The 23,644-nt window shown below is 47.4% G+C and overlaps 1 protein-coding gene across 16 annotated transcripts in view; it reads left to right on the top strand.

Annotated features, from left to right (window-relative positions):
- The window catches only part of PTPRN2 (protein tyrosine phosphatase receptor type N2), a 724,029-nt gene that overhangs the window by 245,163 nt on the left and 455,222 nt on the right, over positions 1-23,644 (top strand). For all 16 annotated transcript variants that reach the window (XM_072763267.1, XM_072763274.1, XM_072763268.1 and 13 more), the window contains one exon: positions 17,737-17,839. In XM_072763267.1, coding sequence (XP_072619368.1) covers positions 17,737-17,839 — 103 coding nt within the window. The remainder of the gene's footprint in view (positions 1-17,736; positions 17,840-23,644) is intronic.

Below are 23,644 nucleotides of genomic sequence, written 5' to 3'. Positions count from 1 at the left end.
GTGCTATGTGTGTGTGCATGCTATGCATGCGTGTGGTGTGTGCAATGCATATGTGTGGGATGTGCCATGCATGTTGCTGTGTCTATGTCGTGTGCATGTGCTCTGTGTGTATGTATACCATGCATGCGTGTGTATATATACTGTGCATGCATGTGTGCTGTGTGCATGCAGGAAAGAGCAGAACATAGCCCTCTCTGTTTTATAGAACTTCTGCATTGCTTTGGTTTTAGTTTTGTTCAATACACATGCATTATGCCTTCAACATATGAAAATAAAGGAAAATAATCCATGATCACTGGAAACTACAGATAAGTGGAAACTAGAGAATGTCTGCATGGACTTCTCCCAAAGGTAAAGGCTCCTGGCACCTCACCTTGTCTGCACCTTGATGCAGAGCTGGGGCCCGCCACAGCTGCCTTGGACACTATCTGTTTAACTCACCTGACGGGGTGAGCATGTTCCGTGTTATTATAGCATTTTCATGAATATTTTAATGATTGTGAGACATTTTGAGTTGACGTATGATAGTTCATGTAATATTTTATTTACTGTCAGGCATAGAAACAATTTTTTTACTTTTATAAATAATATTCACTACACTTCTCAACATTAAGTTTAGAGAATGTGTGCATGTGTGTGTGTTTCCTGTTTACCCCACACTGCATGGGAGGCTCTTGGCGTGTCTTGTCAAATTAGGGTAGAATTGTTTACAACTCACTAATGAGCGACTGCTAACGAATGCATGTTGGTCACCGCTGACCAGCCGCCTGGTGGGGACGTCACAGAGGGCTTGCAACAGGCTGTGCTGGGCCCTTCCCAGCCCCGAGGACTCTGGTAGTTCTGCTCCTAAACCACAGCCCAGCTGGCCCAAGAGAACCCTCTTCAGGTTTTCAGTTGTGCACAAGTTACAAACCAGAGGCTTGCAGGCCGACCCAAATCACAGGTGGTGGTGTGCACGTGTGTGTGCAAGCATATGTGCAAGGGACATACACATACATGCATGCATGTGTGTATGTGTGCAAGCATGCATACAATGATATATGTGTATATGCGTGCATGTGTGTGTGCGCAAGGGCACATGCATATATGTGTACGTGTGTGTGTAAGGCCATGTGGGTGTATGTGTGCATGTGTGTGTGTCTGTGTGCAAGGGCACATGTATATATGTGTGCATGTGTGTATGTGTGCAAGCATGCATGCAAGGGCACCTATGTATATGTGCACAAGGGTGCATTTGTGTGCATGCATGTGCATGCATATGTTTTTGTTTTGTTTTATTTGATCTTACGTAGTGTTTTAGGAATTTTGAGTTCATTGCAAACATATTAAATCGTTCAAACAGAAATAACTCATGGGTTCTCTGGAGAAGGCAGAGGCCTGGCCCACTGAGCCTGTGCTCCTCTGGACAAAGGAGGTGGCCCTCCCCGGCCTGAGCCTCACTGCTGCCTGATGACCGTAGCTCCGAGGCACACACGTGTTGGCTTCCCGCTGTCGGGAGCTGGTGGCCCTGGCCCCGTCTTGGTGAGAGCCAGAAAGGGAATCAATATTCCACCTTTGCTTTTAGCAGGATGTGCTTGAGCCCCAAGATGCAGGAGGTGGGTGTAGATGCTGGCAGATGCGGCACCAAGCCAGGCTGACCTCACAGACCAGGTGCCTGAGTCGGGAGGAGGTGCAGGTCCCACCCCACAACGCCCTGTGCCTCTTAGCCTCTACAGGCTCTTGACTTGGGCTCTGGATTCAAGATTTTACCTTAGAAGCATGTCAGGGCATTGTTCCTTTTCTCCCCTTGCGATGATCCCTCATCCTGTATCCTTGGGAACAATGTGTTGTCATTTTACGAAGTAAGTTCATAGTTTCCTCTGCTGGTAGTAGTTGTGATGATACTATAGTTTTTCTCCCTTTCCCCTGGTGCTCGTCTCTGGGTGGGCATCTCGTGCGCCCACCCCGGGGCATGTTGTTGCACTGCCGTTCCGAGCCGTGAGCCTTTGGGCATGTTGCTTCCTAGGCGAGGGTCCCAGGGTGCCCATCTAGGCAGCTCATGTTCGTCCTGTGCAGTGGGTGCCCCGAAAGGCGTGTCGGAACTGTGGGATGGCGCAGGTGCGATGCGCATGTCCTGTGTGATGGGCCCACTCTCCTGCCGTCCCCTTGGAGCTTCCTTTGCATTTCCTGGGGAGGCTGCCAGTGTCTGCCCCTTTGTGCCACGCAGCCCTCCCTTGAAGGAAACTCTACAGGTCATGGGCACCGCCCTCCAGAGTGGTGCCTACACGGCTTCTTCCCACCTCAGCCCCAGACAAAGTCCACGTTTGCCTCGGAGGCCATCCATGTCTCGGCCCCTGAGAGCGTTTCTCTTTGCGGGTACTTGCTGGCAGGTGCTCCAGCCACCGAGCAGCAGCAGTGGCGTGCCAGGGGCTGCAGTGGTCAGCGTGCAGGTCCCTACCCTCCTGCGATCACCCCACACCAGGAACGGCTCCCTGACCACTCCCTCCATGCCGCAGGTGCTTCCTGGCTCAGGCCTGGCTCCAGGCCTGGTCCCTCTGCTTGCTTCTTGAAAATGCTCCCCATTGTCATTGGAGCCGTGCTGTTGACGTCACTTTATTATGATCCATCAGCACACGTGGTGCCTCGCCTGCCAGCTCAGTGGGGCTGAACGACTAATACAACCACGGACCATCACTGCCCTCTGCATGTAAGTCCTTTAACATAGTCAAAGGAAAAAGGCGAATGCTTGAGGACGTGAGTCATCTGACTTTGGGGAGTCTGCTGGACAAGATGACGTGGGGCGAGCTGGAAAGTGCTCAGGCTTCAGATTCAGCTTCTTCTTTTTTTTTTTTTAAATTTTATTTATTTATGATAGTCACAGAGAGAGAGAGAGAGAGAGAGAGAGGCAGATACATAGGCAGAGGGAGAAGCAGGCTCCATGCACCGGGAGCCCGACGTGGGACTCGATCCCGGGTCTCCAGGATCGCGCCCTAGGCCAAAGGCAGGCGCCAAACCGCTGCGCCACCCAGGGATCCCCAGATTCAGCTTCTGAAATGCAGTGACCCCTGCTTGAGGGTCATGTGCACCCCTCAAAGGAGATGGCGTTTTCCTCAGGAGGACACACGGGTCAGAGTTGGGAATGGTCCTCGCCAACTTCCGCATTTACAGATGAGACTCAGGTGCGAAGGGTGAAACACCTGCCTACGGTCATGCCATGTGGTAATGGCAGCATCTTAGCTCCAGGTCTAAGCCTGTGTCTCAGTTGTCTTGGGGTCTCTGATGAGATACCACCAACCTGTCTCACTGTCGGGAGGTTGTGAGCACAGGTATGGGTCCCGCGGCCAAGATGAGCGGGGAGGGCCTCTTTCCGTCTGCAGACAGCCCCCTCCTGCCACAGCACTCATGGGGGACGAAAGGCTCCCCCTTCCTTACTCTTCTTGTCAGGGCGCCTCTGCCGTCACACTGGCTCTGCCATCACAGCCTCAACCATACCTGGTCCCCTCTGAAAGGCCCACCTCCCAACTCCTGCTACCTGCTGTCCTCTCTCGTGTGGGTCTGGGGCACCACTCAACGCACCTCTCAGGCACCAGCAGACTCACCCCAGCTTCACGATAGCGTTTATGCACCAACACTGCCTTGTCCCTTCCTAGAAGATCTGAATTCAGCTCACGTGAAGCGTTTGTGTTTTGCTGCACAGACCCAGAGGCTTAGAAAACGTGTATTTTAAGTAAGTCTAATAAATACATCGATTGCCTGCAAATGCAACCTTGGCCGGAATACTCAATGAGTTTTAATACCGCACCATCTTGCGTCATTACTGGACGATGACATCACGTGGCATTCATTGCAGCAGGTGGAGAAGGCGTCTCACAGTCCCGCATGGTGCCCTGACGTACCTGGAAGTCATGTAATGGGGAACCACTTTCCAGGGAAGCCTTTTCAGTCTAACAGAGATGGCCAGGTCCAGGTGGTGCCCATGGAGTGGGTGGCTCCGGCGCCCAGTGGGTGACAGGGGGGCCTGCGCCTGGAGAATGGACTGCGCATGATGCCATCCCGCTGCTTCGTGTTCTGGGCGGCCAGTTGTCTGTAGCCACTGCGCAGCACTTCCTAGAGCAGGGAGCAGTCAATGGTCTGCGGGACTCCTACGCCCTGAGTGTGGACATGCGAGTTCCATGCACGTCTTCTCTCAGTCCAGGCAGGAGGCTCACTAAGCCCAGTGCACACACCTGGTGGGTCAGGCCTGTTCCCAAGAGTGGACATGTTCTGTCTCAGGGGATCCACGCACATGTGCTCTGACACCTGCTGTCTGCCAGCGTGATGAGGACAAGGCCTCTGACGTCTTGATCAGTAAAACCCAGCTGATCCTGAGTCCCTGTCAGATGGACGGGGTTCAGTCCCATTTAACCAAGCTTAGGAGGTACTCAGTACTCAGTCCTAAGGAGAGACAGCTGCTCAGGAGGTACTTAAGACTCAGTACTGCCTCATGCCAAGTACAGAGTGCTGTGTAGGAGGTACTCATGACTCAGTACTGCTTCATGCCAAGTACAGAGTGCTGCATAGGAGGTGCTTAGTACTATGCAACAGCGGCTGCTCAGGAGGTACTTATGACTCAGGACTGCTTCGTGCTGAGTACAGAGTGCTACATAGGAGGTGCTTAGGACTCAGCAGTACTTGGTCCTCGGCTGAATCTGCTACTTAGGAGGTACTCAGTACTCAGAAGTACTCAGACCTAGACTTAAGTAAGCTTGCTCTCTCTGTGCAGGGACCTGGCCTCCTGGGTTCCCCAGCTGAGACCCCAAGGCCTCTGTGGCGAGTATGGCTGTGGCCTGGCCTGGGCTACAGCATGACCTGGACACATGAGGAACCAGCTCTCCATGGGGCTTTTCCTCTCACGAAGCAGCAGCAATGGCTTTCCGTGTTCTTTGCTCTCTCATTACAGGGCTGAGGCTGGACACAGATCATATGGGAGGCCACGCTGTGGAGAGCTTTCACACAGACCGGGCAGGAGAGCCCGTTGAGCTGCGCTGGTGTAGACACTGAACCGTGTTTTCCTCTTGCTTTAATTCTGAGGAGGAGACACTTTTTGTGCTCTGACTCTGGTGTGTGAAAGCCCAGAACTTTGCTGGCGCTCAGCTCTCCTTGGAGGCTGGGCTTCTATTGTAGCAGCCCGTGCTGCATGGCGGAACATTCCGGCCCCACCTCCGGGGCCAGCAGGTCTTGTTTCCTGTAGGGAGTTGAACCCTGGTGTCTACTCCACTTCTGACCCATGGGGCTGAACCCATCTCCTGAGTAACCGTTGTGTGGACATCTGGGCTGCATAGGACCTTGAGCCAAGCAGGTGGGGGGTTTGGCTCCAATTGCAGCTGGGGAGATGTGTGTGCAGTTAGCTGGGGTGAGGCAACGACAGGGCTGGGGAAGGCCATGGAGGCTCAGTGGGCAGCCCTGCATCTCCGTGGGCTTGGGGGTCACCGGGGCCCCCAGGCCTTAGGATGTAGTTTGGGTCCAATCAGAATCAATGAAGATCTGAAAACAAACAGCAGCCAAAACAAGCAACCGGCTTGGCAGGAGGAGAACACAGGGTCCCTGTGAGACCACGTCTCATGTCTAGACCATGACAGGAAAGGGGTGGGTCAGAAGCTGGAGCCCCGCGGGCCTCTCCTTTCTCAGGTCACTGTGCTTTTGTAGGATCATGGGAGCCATATGGATCATTCCCTGGACGCTCGAAAAGTGTCCACATATATTTCCTTAGTTAGCTGGGGGAGGGAGTCAGGCAGTGACGTGTCACCAGGAGTGCCGAGGGTGGGCAGACGTTTACCTGAGTCCCTCCTAGGCTGAGGCATGACAGACAGAGGCAGACAGGGCTTCCTTTCCGGGTGGAGCAAAGCCAGAGGGAGCAAGGATTTCAGGACATGAGATCATTCAGGCCAAGTGTGCTGGGATGATCCATCCTTCCGAGGCTGTAGCAGGGGAGGTGAGAGATTTTAATGAAAACATAAAGTTTGTCAACACATCTGAGGGGAAATATTGCTAAAGCTGGGGCTGCGGGGGCACAGTCGGGGGGAGGTTGAGAATCGACCTGGCGTTGGAAAGATTTATGAGAGATCACAGCTGGGGAAGCTTTGATGGCTGTGCGGGGAAGGAGGCTGCACAGGGAAGGAGGTTGTGCAGGGACAGAGGCCGCACCAGGAAGGAGGCCCTGCCGGGATGAAGGCTGCATCAGGAAGGAGGCTGCACTGCATGGGCAGTTCCAGGGCCTTCCTGCACCGACCACCCGGCCCGACCCATCGTCCACCTCCCGGAGGCCTGCGGTCACCTACGGCGCCTTCCCAGAGCCTGGCGGTCAGGTTCGTGTCACAGTGCAGCCAGCGGGGCAAGGGGCCTGTCTTCTCTCTGGGGACGGCCTTGTGCCCCATCCCGGCACGTCCCCTCTTCAACCCTGATGACCGCCCTGCCTGGGTCCCAGGGTGTTGCCTCGGGCCTCGCGTCTCCAGCCTGAAATGTTGGCCCCTTCCCATGCTCTATGCCCACCCCTCACCGCCTTATGGTTCCAGGGTGGTTAGCCTGGCTTGCTTCTGCCTTGAAGCCCCTGCCCTGCTTGCTCCCTGCCCCTCACACTCCAGCCGTTCCTGCTGTCTTCTTAATGGGTCCTGTCCACTGTGCTTCGCCTATCCACTGTGCTCACCTGTCCACCGCCCTTGTCTGTCTACTGTGCTCACCTGTCCACCACACTCACTCTTCCACCGTGCTCACCTATCCACACTCTCACCTGTCCACTACACTTACCTGTCCACACCCTTACCTGTGCACCCACTCACCTGTCCACTGTGCTCACCTGTCTACACTCTCACCTGTCCACCATACTCACCTGTCCACTGTGCTCACCTGTCCACATCCTCACCTGTCTGCCACTGCCCATCTTTCTTTACCCACTACCAGTTTGCTTTCTTTTCAGCACTTACCACAGACCAATATTTTCTTATCTGTGAGTTTATGATTATTGCGTCTTCCTCTGTGGGAATGTACGTTCATCAACAGGAGTAGGAATTGGATCCTCCTTCACACTCTGGTCTCCGCCAATGGGAGCACTGAGTGCTGAATACACACCTGACTCCCTCTACTTTATCCATTTATTTCCAAATATTTAGCAAATTCCCATCAGGTATAAAGGGCTGGTGCAGGTCACGAGCACACAGGGTGGACATCAAGTTTAAATCTCCTAATGCTGCTTCAGGGGGTTCCTTTTTTGATGAACCTGATGTTCTAGCGGTGACCAGTAACAGTGATGGCATTTACTCTGCTGCTGCGGGGGTCCAAGGTGAATTCACATTCTGTTGAGATCTGGCATCTTGCAAAGTGCGTATTACAGCAGAGTGGGCACCCTGGATGTTTAATTAATTGGCTTTTTAAAAAATGATTTCATTTATTTGAGAGTGAGCATGGGGGGAGGGGCAGAGGGAAAATCAGGCTCCCCCTTGAGCAGGGGCCTCTCCCCAGCCCCCAGCCCAGTGTGGGACTCGACCCCAGGACCCCGGGATCTTGCCCTGAGCTGGAGGTAGGTGCTTTATCGCCTGAGCCCCACAGGCACCCCTGCACTGGAATTTTAAACAAACATACCTGAGTATGCAATGTATTCATGTAACATACTTTAGTTTTCAGAGTTTGCCCTGGAAAGATGTGTCTTCTTGCTCAGAACACTTATGAGCCTTCTCTGGGCTCTTTCTTCACTGACATGGGTGTCTCTGCATCTCCCAGGCACGGGGCCTCTGCTCGTGGGTGGCAAGTCTGTGGGCAGTGGCGTCAAGCTCTCTGGTGCCAGGTGGGGCCCAAGGTGTGCACCCCAGCTCCGCAGGCTGCTAGTCACACTGCTTCCCATCTGGAGATAGCTGTGAACGTGTGCCAGCCGCACTGGTTTCTTGCGTGGTTTGTAAACTGTCTTTGAAAACATTTTCCAAAGAGGCTGGGGCTCTGTGTTTGGAAGTGTTGGGTGTGTAGGTTCCGACGTGACTTACAAACAAGTCTCCGTGCCTCACAGTGATGCTTCAGTGTGTTCCAGGGGCTGTGAACGGCGAGTCAGCCCTACCCGGGCACCTGGTGGCCTGGCCTCTACACGGGGCTCATGTGCTGGGCCTCAGGGAAGGCCTGCTCGAGGAGAGCCCTGCTGACCCCTGGTCTTCCACTTCACACCACCATGTTGAGAGGACCTCTCTCTGCTGCCAGCCCTCCTCGTGCTGCCGCTCACCAGGACCCTCCTTAGTGGAGGTTGAAGGATGCCCACTCTGGTGCTGCTCACTGGTGTCACTCTGTGGTCCTCCTAGCCATGTCCTCAGATGTGCTGCACATCCCCCACCTCATATTATAGCCCCGACTGTGTTCACGCTCTGCTGACTGACCAACTAGCAGTATCCCTTGTGAAATAAAATGCCAACTGTCTCCATTTTTTATTTCTCCCTGGGTTTTATCGAGCTAGAAGTAACTCCTCTCCCTCACCCCCGGACAGTCTCCTCCTCCCAATTGTCTCTGTCTTTGGTTTCCTCCTCCACCCTGCACCCTCTCCTCATGCTGGCAGAGCCCTCTAGATCCTTCTCCCAACACTGACAGAGGACCATCCATGCCTCTTTCCTTGGACAGACGCTCCCCTCTCCATCCTCCCATAGCTCCCCTCTCCGTCCTCCCATAGCTCCCCTCTCCGTCCTCTCATAGCTCCTCCCCTCTCTGTTTTCCCATATCTCCTCTCTCCATCCTTCCATATCTCCCTCCTCATCACTCTCTGGGACTCTTGTTTTTCTACATGGTTTGAGGAGTGCTTTCGAAGGCTGTGGTTGTCACATGATGTTGGGGGCAGGCTCTCTCTCTCTGGGTGTTTGCTTGGGGTGGGTGACACCTCCTGGAAGTTCCTAGTGGAACTATGATAATTCTTCCAAAGCTGTTTGTTTGCCCCTCTCTGCACTCTGCTCCTTGGCCTGGCACTATCCCTCCAAAGGGACCTGCCACTGGTGGGCGTACTTGCCAGGCTGCAGGCCATGACCCAGTGAAGACTGTGAAAGTTTTAGGGTGTTGCAGCTGGAAGTTCTAGAAAGTAAAGTAAAATAGAGGGAAGAGGAGAAAGCAGGACCAGCTAAATACGAACTGCAAACCAGTGTTGAGGGAGTGATAACAGGTGCTTGTACTGGGTCTCACCGTCAAATGCACACCTTCTCCTGACACGACTAGGAGAGTTGAAAGCCGTGGTCTTACTTTCTCATGGGAAGTTCAGACATCTTTGTTGTGTATTCTGTTGGTCATTGGCTGACTTATTTCTTGCCCAGAAGCAGGGCCTCTTCCTCTAACCTGCTGGTCTGCCAGCTTCACGCTTGGCCCCCGTTGACTCACCTGCCCCCTTCTGTGTCCTTTGCCTCCATCCTCAAATCAATCCTGTTGAAAAACAAACACAGGGTCTATGCACAGGCTAGTGTGCCCCCTACCTCGTCCTCCTTTGGGATTCCCTATCTCCCGTGGTGCGGCCACTGGCCTTGACCCCTCCTCCTTCAGTCCTGCATGGAGTGGATTGTTCGTGCTTGGCCGTCTTGCTTCCAGAAACTCTTGAACTCTGAGTTATAGCCACAGTATCTCTGGGGCAGGCTGTGTTTACACCCCCTTCCCTTCTCTCTACTTCCTTCCATTCATTATTCACAAATCATGAGGATTAAACAAGAAACACTTAGCACAGGGCCTGGCCTGGCCCAGCATTAAGGCTCAGTCGGTAGATACTATTATTTTTTACAATTTCTATTATGTTCATATTGTTATTTTTATCACGCTTGCAGGACACAGTTGGATATTTATGTCGAAAGCTCTTGTGGCTCCACAAGAAAGCAGAAGCCCTTCCTGGTTGGAAAACAGGGCGTCCTGTGACTGCACACTGTCCCCTGACCCCTCTTCTGGCCCTCAATAGACTCACAGCCTTCCCACCATGTCACGCCCTGTCCTCAGGGCACACCACGTGACATCCTAACCTTCACCTCTTCTCTTGCTCTCCGGTTCTTCTGCGATCCTCCCCCAGCCTCGTGCCATCTGTTAGAATCCTATTTCTCCTTCCTGCCTTGGTTCAGAGACGATTTTTCTCTTTGAAGCTTTTCCTGGCTTTGCACCCCAAATGAATCTCTTCATTCCTCTATTTTCCTGTAACTGTTTACTTGTAACTTTTTTGTGTAATTGCCACACTCTGGCTGAGTTCTGAATGAATTATGTACCTGTCTGTGTCAGCACTACACTACGACGGGTAAGAGGTCAGGAGTCATGTCCGTTCCCAGGTGACATGTGTCTGATACAGAGCATGAAGAATGGGGCTGGAGGAGGGAAATCACATGGTGTGTGACATCTCTGGACTGGCTTTCTCACTCAGCACGCTGTTCTGGGGACCCGTCCAAGTTGTGGCTGCACTGGTAGTGTAGCTATTGGTCTCGTTGCTGAGGACCACTCCACCGTGGGTGCAGCCGTAGTCTTTTGACCCACTTACCCATGGAAGGACATTTGGTTTGTTTCTGACATTTATATACAAGTTGTATGTGACCATGTCTCTGGGGTAAATGGCGAGCTGTCATTTGCTGGTTTGTGCGAAAAACAAATGTTTAGTTTTTAAAGAACCACCAAACCCTTTTCTAGAACAGCTATGTTGTTTTACAGACCCACTTGAAATGAAGAAGTGACCCCATTTCTCCACGTCCTTGCCAGAATTTGGTGGTGTTACTTTTATTTTTAGCCTTCCTGGTAGAGTGATGTGGTGTCTTGCTCTAGGTTTAAGCTTGCATTTCCCTGATGGCCAACAGCGCTGGACAACTTTTCATGAGCTAATCTGCCATCTTTTGGGAAATGTCTCTTTGTGTCTTTGACTCTTTTTCTAATTGACCTTTTAAAATGTTCACTTCTGAGAGCTCTGTGTTCCAGGTCCTGGTCGCTTCTCAGCTGCGTGGCCTGTCCTGGTCCTTTGTGTGAATATTGGGGTGGTCCATCCGGTCTGCCATCTTTGTCCACGCTTGTTTGGTGCTGAGCCAAAGGATGCTTTGCCTGCCCTTGGTCCCAAAGATTTTCTGCTTTTTGTTCCCTAAAATGTTCATTGTTTTATGTTTTACATTTACATCCATTATCTATTTGGTTACTTTTTTGGTGTAAACTGTGAGGCTGATGTTGAGGTTTCTGTTTTTGCCCCTGGGTGTCCAGTAGCCTCCACACCATTTTGTAAAAGATAATCTGTCAAACATTAGGCTACTTTTGCACCTTTGTCAAAAATCCATTGGGCATATTTGTATGGGTCTATTTCTGAGTTATTTTGTTCTATTGATCTGTTTGCCTCCCCAATACTATGCAGTCTTGATTACTGTACCTGCGTAACAAGACTTGGAATTAGTAGCATGATTCCTCCTGCTTTATTTTTCTTTTCCCAAATTGTTCTGGCTACTGTGACTTCCTGGCTCTTCCATATAAATTGCTTGTCTGTATCTGCAAAGAATCTTACTAGGATTTTGACGGGAATTGTGTCGAACTGCTATAGCAATTTGAGGAGGATTTTCATCGTTATTATGTTGAGACTTCTGACTTGTGAACATGGCATGTCCATCATTCATTTAGATCTTTGATTTCTTTCATCCGTATTGTAGAGTTTTTAGCACTCAAGTCCCGCACATGTTTGTTAGATTTACATCTGAGTATTTAATTTCTTGAGGGACTATGAATAGTATTTTAATTTTACTGTCAATGTATTCATAGCTGGTATGTAGAAAAATAGCTTGTGTGTTCGAGGAGTGTTTTGAAGATTCATTGGGATTTTCCATGTAGAAAATCACATCACCTGGAAATAGATAATTTTATTTCTTCCTTTTTCATATGCTTGCCTTTTCTTTCCTTATCTTGCCCTGTTGTCCTGGATAGAACTTTGAGCTATGTTGAAAAAGAGCAGTGAAGAGGAGGCATCCTTGCCTTTTCCAGATCATAAGCGGAAAGCCAGTTTCTCACCAGTAGGTATGATCTTAGCTGTAGGGCTTCTGCAGATGTTTATGATCAAGTTGGTCAATTTCCCCTCATTTCCTATTCTTCTGAGAGTTTTCATCCTGAATGAGTGTTGACTTTTTTCAAATACTTTTTCTGCATTGATAGGATCATGTGCTTTTTTTTCTTCTTCTTTAGCTTATTAATATGGTGGATTACATTGATTTATTTTGGAATTTTGAACCAGCTTTGCATTTCTGGAATAAACCCCATGATTTAATAATTATTTTCATATATTGTGGGGTTTTATATACTAATAATTTCCTTAAGAATTTCTATATCTGTATTCATGAGGGATACTGTTCTATGGGTCTCTCTCTCTGTCTCTCCTCTTTGGTCTTTGTCTGCTTTTGGTATCAGGTTAATCTTCACTACACAAAACTAATTGGGAATTATTTCTTCTTCTTTTATATTCTGGAAGTGATTGCATAAAATTCATATTAATTGCTCCTTAAATATTTGGTAGAATTATCCAGTGACATCAGCTGGGACCACACATTTCTTTTTGGGGAGGTTTTAAATTATGAATTCAATTTTCTTAATAGTTGTAGGGCTATCAAATTATCTATTTCATATTGGATGAGATGTGGGTGTTTGTGTTTTTTGAGGAATTGGTCCAATTCATGTAAGTTGCCATGTTTATGTGCATAGACTTATTTGTTCCCTTATGAGGTCTTGCAGGGTCTGTATTGATATCGGTTTCGTTGCTGATACTGGTAATTTGTGATTGCTTCATTTTTTCCTTTGTCGGTCTTGCTAGAAATTTGTCAATTTTACTGATCTTTTCTGGGAACCAGCTTTTGTTTTCACTGACTTTCTCTGTTTTTCTTTTTTCTGATTTGAGTTATACCAATTTCTGTTCTTTATTATTGCCTTCATTCTGCTTTTGAGTTTATTTTACTCTCTTTTTTCTAGCTTCTTGATTTGTACATTCAGATGATTGATTTGAGACTTTTTCTAATGTAAACATTTAGTGCTAAAGAGTTCAGTCTTACCACAGCTTTTACTGAGTCCTGCAAAATTTTGGTTTGGCATTTTCATTTTTATTCAGGTTAGTGTATTTTTTCCCTTGGATTTTCTTTGGCCCATGGATTATTTAGAAGCTTTTGGTTTAATTTCTAGGCATTTGGAAATTTTCTTCTTATAGATATGTTATTGATTTCTAGTTTGACTCCACTGTGATAGAAGAATGCACCTCAAATGATTCTGATTCTTTTAATTTTGCTGTGATTTGTTTTATGGTCCAGGATATGGTCTCAGTCTGTGTTTTGTGGGCACTTGAAAAGAGTGTGTGTTCTGATCTTGTTGGGTGGAGTGTTCTATAAATGCCGATTAGAACTATTGATTGATGGTGCTGTTGAGTTCTTCCCCAGCTTTACTGATTTTCTCTTTATTTGTTCAGTTGCTGCAAAAGTGATGCTGAAGTCTCAACTGTAAATGTGGGTTTACCTATTTCTCTTTTCAGTTCCATCAGTTTTTGCTTCACATATTTGCAGCCTTGTTGTCTGGTGTATATGTATTTAGGATTCCTATGTCGTCTTGGTGGATTTACTCTTTTATCATTATATAATGTCTCTCTGTCCCTCATAATTTTGTTTTGATGAGTAATTTATCTGTTATTACTGTAGCCTCTACTACTTCCTTTGATTGATACTTGTGTGATACATCTCTTTCCAGCCTTTACTTTCAGCCTGTCTGTAGCATTATATTTGAAGTGAGTTTCTTATAAACGACATATAGTTGGATCATACTTTTTTAATCTACCTAGTCAATGTCTTTTCACTGGTATATTTAGCCCTTTTACGTTTATACATTATTGATATACATTGGTCCTTTTACATTTATAATTATTGGTATGTTAAGGCTTAAATCTCCTATTTTACTATTCTATTTTTTTCTGTTTTATTTTTTCTGCACTCCTTTAGGGTTATGTTGACTTTTTTTTTTTTAAGAAATCCATATTGATTTATTTATAGTGTTTTTGAGTGTATCTCTTGATAGCCTTTTTAGTGGTTGGTCAAGATATTGCATTATATATACAAAACTAATCACAGTATACTATCATTGTTTTACCAGTTCGCTTTATGGCTCTTCCCCTGTTTATTATAATTATCTTGAATATTTCTTCTGCATATATTTAGAAGCACAACAGACAGTATTGTTGTGTCTGCCTCAGTTGTCACACATAATTGACAAAAGTCCAGAGAAGGAAAACTCATCGCCTTTACTTTCATTCTTTTCTCCTTCCTCGTGTTCCAGACTTCCTTCTTCCATCTTTGCCTTTCTGTTTAAATAAGTTCATTCAGCAATTGTTTTTGGGCAGGTCTGCTGCAAACAATGCTCTCATTTTCCCCTCTTTTGAGACTGTCCTAATTTCCTTGTCAGTTCTGAAGGATGTTTTTGGTGGGTATCTGGGTAGATTTTGGGATTTGGGGCTGGTGGTTCTTTTCTTCCAGTGCTTGAAGGATGTTGTGTGATTTCCTTGTGGCCTCTGTGGTTTCTGATGGGAAATGAAATCCTTTGTCATTCGGATTGTGTTTCCCTCAAAGGTGTAAGGTATCATTTTTCTCTGGCTGCCATCAAGATTCTTTCTTTACATTTAGTTTTCAGAAGTTTAACTGTGTGTCTTCTAGGAGATTGAGTTTACTCTGTTCAGGTGCTCAGCTTTGTGGATACTTAGGTTTATATCTCTTGCCGTAGTTGAGAAGTTTTTAGCCATCATCTTTTTGAATGCCCTTTCAGCCCTGTTGTCTTTGTTTCCCCTCCTGAGACTGATGATATGAATGTTAGATCTTTTGTTATAGTCTCACACTCCCTGAGGCTCGGTCCATTTCTTTTCCAGATTGTTTTCTCTATGTTGTTGGAATTAGGTAATTTCTGTTATTCTCTCTTCTAGTTTATGGATTTTTTCCCTCTGTCTCTCATCCTTCTATTTAGTGCATCTGCTGCATTGCTTATTTTGGTTATTATATTTTTCAGTTACATTATTTCCATTTGGTTCTTTTTATATCTGTGTATTTACTGAGACTTTCTATTTCCTTGTTAAGCCTTCTAGTTTTTTATTTCTTTCAAGTATGTTCATAATTGTTCATTGAAGCATTTTTATTATGGCTGCTTTACGATCTTTGGCAGGTAATGCTAACATCTTCAAGCATCAGTGTTGTGGCTACAGATTGAGATATTCCCTGGTTTTGGTATGACAAGTGATTTTCTCTTGAACCCTGAACATTCTTTGTATTCCATTATGAGACTCTGGATCTCATTTAGGCCTTGTGTTTTAATAGCTTTTTCTGACACTGCTCTGCCAAGGCCTGGGGAAGGGGTCTCTGTCACTAACATGGGGGTAGAAAGAAGTCTAGGTTCTCCACTAGACTTCTGCTGACATCTGAGGGAAGGGGTCTTGTCCATATGCTGGGCAGGGTAGGTGGTGGGAGTTTGAACTCTGTATGTGGTCTCCACTGGGGCTTGACATGGGGGTGGGTGGGTATACCATCCCTTCCATACTTGGCCATTCTGCTGACCCTGGCAGGTTCGGGGGGTCAGAGGGCCTCATTCCAGCTTCATACGAGAGGATGCCCAGGGTCCCCTGGCCTTTGTTAGCTTGGCTGTGGGTTGGCTTCTGCTTTTTTTGGTGGTGTTTGATGGGAGTAGAGCTGTTATTATCTAACATGTGCCATGTTGGTCTGGCCCGCTGGCTAGGGAGAGGTGACCTGTCAGGGCTTCACCTGCACTTGGTACTCCCAGATTGCTGACTCAGCTCCAGTGTGAGGAGGCACGAGGGCCAGAGGGCAGCCCAGGGAATGCTGCCTGTGTGGTTCCTCGGATTCCATGGGAGTGCAGCAGTCTGTCTGCCGTCCTCCCTTCACAGCCCTCTGTGCACGAAATCTCCAGGGATCTCATCGTGCCTGGTGGGGAGGGCAGGGAAAGTACATCTTCCCATCTCCCTGTAAGCAGGTCGTCTTTTCCCAGTATGCCTTAGAGATGAGTCCAGAGAGGGCATCTGACCCCCAGCCTACGCGTTGCTTTGGAATCCAAATTCCCAGTTTCTGCGTGCTCCCAGGAAAGCTTAGAAGCCAGTCTAGGGGTTTGGGGTTGCCCTCAGATTGCCTGTCTGTAACACCTTTGTCAGTTGGCCAAGTGTTGTGACTGAGCCCTCCTCACGGACCCCAGAATTGACACAGCTCAAGACTTCTGTGCTCCTTAAAACATACATATATATCATTGAGGTTTTGTTATTTTAAATTTTAAAATTAAAGGTTTTTTATAGGAACTTCCTTTTTGTGCTCTCAATTTTTTTGGTTTCCTGATGGATATTAAGACCACCCTTTTGGGAATGGCACGTTTAAACTATGCTTATTTTCTAAATCCACAATGCTAAATATTATGCTAATACTACAAATGTGCTTTCAATTGAGAATACTCCTGGGAGGGAACCAATGGTTAACAGCCACATAAGCATGCATTTCTTATGGGTGGTTTTTAAGTTGCTTTTGGCAAATGGAAGATTCTTGCTTATTATTAAGTACATTTAATCCCAAAGTAAGCGTAACAGTGATTGTAGGGCTGGGTCTCCCTGCAGCAACCTGTTCTCTAAATGCCATATTCAAGCAGAGCTGCTTGGAACAAGTTGCCATAGGAGGCCGGCCTGTTTGCTGAATTTTCTCATCAGCTTCCCTTTTGGGTAATGCCACAGAGCCTTTGAGACTTAGAAATGTTCCAACTGTTTGAATCTTGCCATTTGTAAGTATGAAAAAAAATGTTAGATTTACATTTGAAAAAAAGAATTCAAGTGTGTTCGTGAAGGCGGCTTCTATCTGCTGAGTCCTTCCTTCCCTTTATTCCCCAGAACATGTGTTTCTCAGCAAATTCTGGACTTCCCTGCACTGCACTCACACACACAGGCACTGAGCTGTCCTGATCTGAAGATTTTGGTAATGTGTTTTTGAACAGGGCATAAAAATATATCTCTGTAATTACATGATATTTAGTGATTAGATAATTATGGATAATTGCATGGGGTAGTTCTAAGTGCTAAAGTGTTACCATAAGATCTAAAATGTACAAATTGCATAATAATTATTCTTGGGAGTTATTTGGTAATTCTGAGCATAATTATCATGTGATCTGCAGTGCATGTAATTAATGCATAATCACATGGATTTTGCCTTCATAACTACTTCACTCTTGTTATAAAGCTCTTTGTCATAACATTTGCGTATAAATATAATGTAATTGGCTCCCAGATACAGCACATTAAGCCCTGTGATAATTGCCTTCACAGTAACAATATTCTTATTTCATCACAATTGTGTGGCTCTTCGGCAGGATGGAGTTAGAATGAATTGCCCGAGATTGGCCGTGAGTGGGCAGGACAGTGGCTGAGCACATGTGCTAGGAACCTTTCTGTGAGAAAATCTGTGTCTTTCGCTGGGGTACATTCATCTTGCAGATGAAACGACACCTGCTCAAGGCCTCCTTGCTGCCCAGCCACGGACACTACTGAGCCTCATGTTGTTCATCTAGTAAAGTGCCTGTCTTGTTTCTGGGCCAGATGTCTCAGAAGACGGGGACTTGTATGAGAAGAGACCTTCTTAATAAACTGCAGTGAGAGGGAGCCCTGGGTTGTTGATGGCATTGAAGACAAACTTTGAAATGGCAGAAGTTTATCCTGAGACTGAAATAAGACCTTTGGCTCAACTTCTGGGTTGATAACACAGCTTTTGCAACTTCCGCCAGGCTTTAAGTGGCAGGACGACTACACCCAGAACATGATGGCCCAGGAGCTCTCAGATCTTCCCCAGACCTACCCGCGACACCTGGATGCCCCTAGCACAGCCAGGTAAGCAGACGTGGTTATGTCTCCAGGCTCTCTGCCTGCAGCCTGCATCTGTCAAGCTTATTTTGTTTTTGTTTTTGTTTTTTTGTTTTTTTGGTGAATTTTTGTGTTCTTTTTATTGTTTTACAAGTTTATTTATTTATTTTTTGCTTGTTTGTATATTTTGTTTTTTTTGGTATATTTTTTATTGGAGCTCGATTTGCCAACATATAGTATAACACCCAGTGCTCATCCTGTCAAGTGCCGCCCTCAGTGCCTATCACCCAGTCACCCCATCCCCCTGCGCACCTCCCCTTCCACTACTCCTTGTTCGTTTCCCAGAGTTAGGAGTCTCTTATGTTTTGTCTCCCTCTCTGATATTTCCCACTCATTTTCTCTCCTTTCCCCTTTAGTCCCTTTCACTATTTTTTATATTCCCCGTATGAATGAAACCATATAATGTTTGTCCTTCTCCGATTGACTTACTTCACTCAGCATAATACCCTCCAGTTCCATCCACATTGAAGCAAATGGTGGGTATTTGTCATTTCTAATGGCTGAATAATATTTTGTTGCATATATAGACCACATCTTCTTTATCCATTCATCAAGCTTATTTTTATTCGAATTTATTATCTTTCTGGTGTAGAGGGTCCGGAGGGTTGGAAAGTCCAAAGAGGAGCTGATGGGTGCTTCCCTCTTCACCGTGTCCTAGCCTGGGGAGCAACCTGCCCTGGCATGACCCTTTACTCAGATGCCATCCTCACTGATGGACGTCCCAGGGGCCCTTCCCCTCCCTTTCCCAAGACCCTTGGAAAGCCCTGCATCTTCAGAGACTTGGCCAAAAGCAGAAAAGTCAAGATTTCTCGTCTCCCATTTCACTGGGAAAAAGGAAAAGGAAAAGGGCCTTCCCCAGACACTTAGGGCAGTTTGGAAGGTCCATTGTTTTCAGAGACTATTCTGAAAGTTTAGTTAGAAAAATCTCAGTAACACAGAAATGAGAGTATCTGCCTGTAGCTCATGTTCTTCTCATAAGTGAAGCAACTAAGCAAAGAAGTTCATTTGCAAACCAGTGAGATGACGTGAGTGGATGCCCATGAAGAATTAATGTGCACCGAGGACACATTCATTGTCTTGACCCCCTCATTAGCCAGACGAGCTCCTGGAGGGGAGAAGGCATATCCTGCTTCTTGCGCCCAGCCTGGCCACTGGAGCGCCTCCTTTGTCGGAGGATGTGCCGTGACCGCCCATGGGTGTGTGCAAGACTCTCTGTAAGAAGAAACCACCACCAACCAAAGTCAGGCTGTCTTGAATTTCTGTTTCTGTCTCGTGTGATTGCATGCTCTTTGCATGGTCTTTAAATCTCACTTGGGCGTTTCTGTGCTGCCCACTGCTCCTTCCTTCCTTGTGAGGGCTTAACTTCACTAAGTGTGAAGCGCATTGTCCTGGGTGACCTTGAACTCCACAATGAACAAAGAATGGCTCCCTATCCCACCAAGGAATAGGGCGTCACTCAGGGACCCGTGTTTGCACACAGGTGAGGCCACTGGATGGACACGTAGGGGCTGCCTTCTTACCGGCATCAATATTGTGATTTTTTTTGGCTGGGTACAGTATACTTTATTGATGCTACATGACAAGGTAGGGCTCCCCAAGTCCCTCCCCTTCCTCGGGGGGTCTGGGATGTAAATTGGAGGTCAGGAGATTCTCAGTGTGTTGGGGGATTAAGTCGGGGCAGGGACTCCCCAGCAGCTGAGGGCCTCCTCTTCTTGTGCCTCTGCTGGAGCTGGTGGTCAAGGGGCCTCTTACTCCATGGAGGCCATGTAGACCATAGGGTCTACCACTCAGGTGTTGTGGTCAAATTCATTGTCGTACCAGGAAAGGAGCTTGACAAAGTGATATTGAGAGCAGTGCCAGCCCTGACATTGTAGGCCCATTGACATGTTGGGGGATGGGGACACAGAAGGCCAGGCCAGTGAGCTTCCCATTCAGCTCAGGGATGACTGTGCCCACAGCCTTGGTGGTGCCAGAAGAAGCAGGGATGATGTTCTGGGCAGCCCCTCGGCCATCACACCACATCTTCCTGGAGGGGCTGTCCACAGTCTTCTGGGTGGCAATGATGGCATGGACCAATGGCCATGAGTCTCTCCACAATGCCAAAGTTGTCATGGATAACCTTGGCTAGAGTGGCCAAGCAGTTGGTGGTGCAGGAGGCATCGCTGACAGTCTTGAGGGAGTTGTCATACTTCTCATGAATCATGCCCATCGCAAACATGGTGGCTTCAGTAAAAGAGGTAGAGACGATGACCCTCTCAGCTCCACCCTTCAAGTGAGTCCCAGCCTTCTCCATGATGGTGAAGACCCCAGTGGACTCCACAGTGTACTCAGTACCAGCATTACTCCATTTGATGTTGGGGGGATCTCACTCCTGGAAGAGGCTCTGGCGTCAGGCACATGGAGGTTGCCACACTGCAGCTGTATCGGCACGAGCCATGCCCACAGTCACTTCGGAAGCCTGCCTTGGCTGCCATTAATGCCTTTGGTCTTGGAGTCCGTTTTTCTAAAATTAGTGCTGCGTTCCTGTTTTCTCTCTTTTTATTTGCTGCTTCGTTGATCTGGCTGCCCTTTAAAAGTCCACCCTTTGGATTCTTCCATTTTTCCATGCAGCCTTCCTGGGAAAGGCAGGTGGCAGTTCCTCCTGCCCCCGGGGGCCCTGGCATCTCTCCTCTGGGGGGCGGGATGAATGTGCCTCTCTTGTCTTCAGGGTTTGCATTCAATTCGTGACCATCACTGTTTGGGTTTGCAGATATTTTTAGAGCACAGGTTGAGTCATTATTGGCAAAGAAGTCACTGCTGTCTATCACCCTGTGTGCATGGCTGCCTTCTGCCCCCCTGGCATCCCTGCCGGTGCTGCTTCCGGCACAGAGCTCCAGTACCTGGCCCAAGCCTCTCACCAGGTTGACATTCGGTCGATATTTGCTGAATCAGTGAAGGAAGGAGAGAATGAATGAAAACTACTGGTGACTTTGAATTATTTATGGGTAACTCCGCCACCCATGAGCCCTTCCTTGCTTTTTTTACTGCACAGGGCAAACGCATTCTGCTTACACTCTGCAGAGCATTCTGGATAGGTTGTGGGTATCTGCAGTTGGCCAGAAACACACTCAGCATGTTTCCTACCAGACAGCTGACCTTTAGAGGAGTGAGCTTGCTCGGATAAAGCTAGAACCATCTTCTGAATGCCCAGCCCTACTCAAGCTGACAGCAAGTGAAAGCCAGGGAGTGGGCCCAGAGGTAATTAAGGAACTGAGAGGAAGCGTTGGGAGTCATGAGAACATAGGAAGGAAGCTAGCCCTCTGCTGACACTCCCATGGGCAGGAGGCCAGTGTGTATGTAGCTCCGGCGAGCTCCCACGGGGCTGTTGTTAACCACAGTTATCATGACTGAGAGAGGAGTGACGACCAGGTTCACCGTGTGCTCTCTGTGAAGATTTTGTTCCTGGTTTGGGTTTTTTTCCTTCAACAAATTGGGTGACAGCTGAAAGCCTCTCTATTATTTGGAGCCAGAGGCCGGTGCCTGCAAGTGCAAGAGGGTAGTGAAGTCCTACACGGAAAATATTTTTACTTTTCTTGAAGTGGAAAATATGTACTTATGTAGTTTTGACCGACTTCAAGCTGAATGACAGAAGAGAGCCCCATTTGTAAGTTAACTGCTCCAGGGTTGACAACGGGTGTGCTCATCAGTGTTGCATCTCACAGGGTCGTAAGCAAACCCACCAGCAACAGTCACCCCAGGAAGATGAACAAGACAAGTTAGAGGCTCGTTTATGAGGTTAGCAACTCATCCTGGGGGAAGACAAACTCCTGGAGAAGTGAACTGACCTGTTAAAATTACCCTGACCCACAGAACATGGGATCCATCCAGGCAGTGATGGCCCAAGAAATGCTAGCCATGCTTTGAGATCAAAGACCTGTGACGTCCTTATTGGCACACCTGTGAGGTCTGATTACGTGTAACTTAAAAGGCATGGGAAATAAAAATAGGACAACTTTATCTGATTGAGATAATTAAATGTAAATAAGAGGATTTTCTGTGAGTCCCAGCTTTTTTTTTTTTTTTTAAGATTTTATTTGTTTATTCATGAGACACACAGAGAGAGGCAGAGACACAGGCAGAGGGACAGGATCCCTGTGGGGGAACCGGATGCGGGACTTGACCCTGGGATCACGCCCTGAGCTGAAGGCAGATGCTTAACCGCTGAGCCCCCCAGGCATCCCTGTAAGTCCCGGATTTTATGAAATATAGACAAATACCACACCTAATGTCAGTGATCCGTTCTTAGAAATCAGACTTCCTATGTGAACAAACTAGCTGGGATCCTGCTCTCCATTACTTTAAGTGGAAAATCTATAATGAGTTACACACCCACCTTAAGCCACGTTTCCTGAAGTATGTCAGAATCACACCAAAGACCTACATGTAAGGAGCAGACTGTCATGTTTATATAAACTACTCAAGACACTGTTTCCTGGTCCCTGAAGGTAGATACTGTTATTAGCACATTGAGCATTTTATTTGTGCTAACACAGCCTGCAAGACATCTACACAGACCAGATGCACAGGGGTGGATGCACAGGTATGGACACACACATGAACACACCCTGAGACACACAGACATGCATGTACAGACACATAGACATACACAGACACACACACGACCCTGAGTGGGACAAACCCCCTGCATTCTCAGGCTTCAAGCTGTGCCCCCACTTCTCCTGATTTGGGCTCGAAGGCCTATGTCCTGTGCCTGGGGAACCAAGGCCCTCCTGTCTGCACACCAGAACACCTTGTTTCTAGGATCGTCATGAGACAGTTATCATAGGTGGTACACGTATAAATAGAAATGAAAATCAAATGATTACGTAAAAGTTAAATCTCTCCAAATGAAAAAAAAATCTCCACAGAAAGGACAGGAAGAAATGAAAAACATGGCAGGTGAGTCCATGCCCTTGTGTGCACTGATTTTCTAAAACTGCGTCTGGACGTTGGGTAAGCTGTGCTGCCTTCCTAGCAGCCTGGGGATATTTTTGTTCAACGTCAAGGCTACTTCTGGCAGATAATTAAAAACAATACAAATTTTAAAACCCGGTATTTACTTATGTGAAGGTCAAATGCATTTTAGTATGTGAAGAAACCCACCCACGTATATCACTACGTAAATGTCAAAGCTGTAATTGCTTACAATTGTTTATTATTCAAAAATCAGCTGCCACATTGGGGAGCATGCACTACAGAGGGTACGTTTGAGGTTGTGTAGAGTTGCCATAGGAAATGTGCCCAGTTCTTTGTACACAAAGCAGACTTCTGGTTGTCAAAGGTGCCTAACAGAGGCTGGGAAATTATTTTCTATATTTTTAAGATTTTTTTTTTAAGATTGTATTTATTTATTCATGAGAGACACAGAGAGAGGCAGAGACACATGTGACAGAGGGAGAAGCAGGCTCCATGCAGGGAGCCCAATGAGGGACTCAGTCCCAGAACTCAGGGGTCACGCCCTGAGCGGAAGGCAGATGCTCAACCACTGAGACACTCAGGTGCCCCCCAAACTTATTTTCTTTAAAAAAGAAAGGAAATAAGACATTCTCCTTTCAGACCAGTCCATAATTTGATCGCCCCCACTACACCACAATTACCAGTTCTGTTATGCTGAACTCACTTTCACTGACAATAGTTTTTAGATTTCAGAGGACAAGTGTCATTTAATAGGTTAGTAAGGTGAAGTGCTGGTGTCTGGGGCTACCCCTGCGGGGACTTAGAGGTTAATGGCTG

The sequence above is a fragment of the Vulpes vulpes genome, chromosome 7 (assembly GCF_048418805.1).
Source record: "Vulpes vulpes isolate BD-2025 chromosome 7, VulVul3, whole genome shotgun sequence".
In the NCBI taxonomy this organism is placed as follows: Eukaryota; Metazoa; Chordata; class Mammalia; order Carnivora; family Canidae; genus Vulpes; species Vulpes vulpes.
The sequence above is the reverse complement of the archived record's forward strand: the minus strand, read 5'-3'. Positions and strand labels throughout refer to the sequence as shown.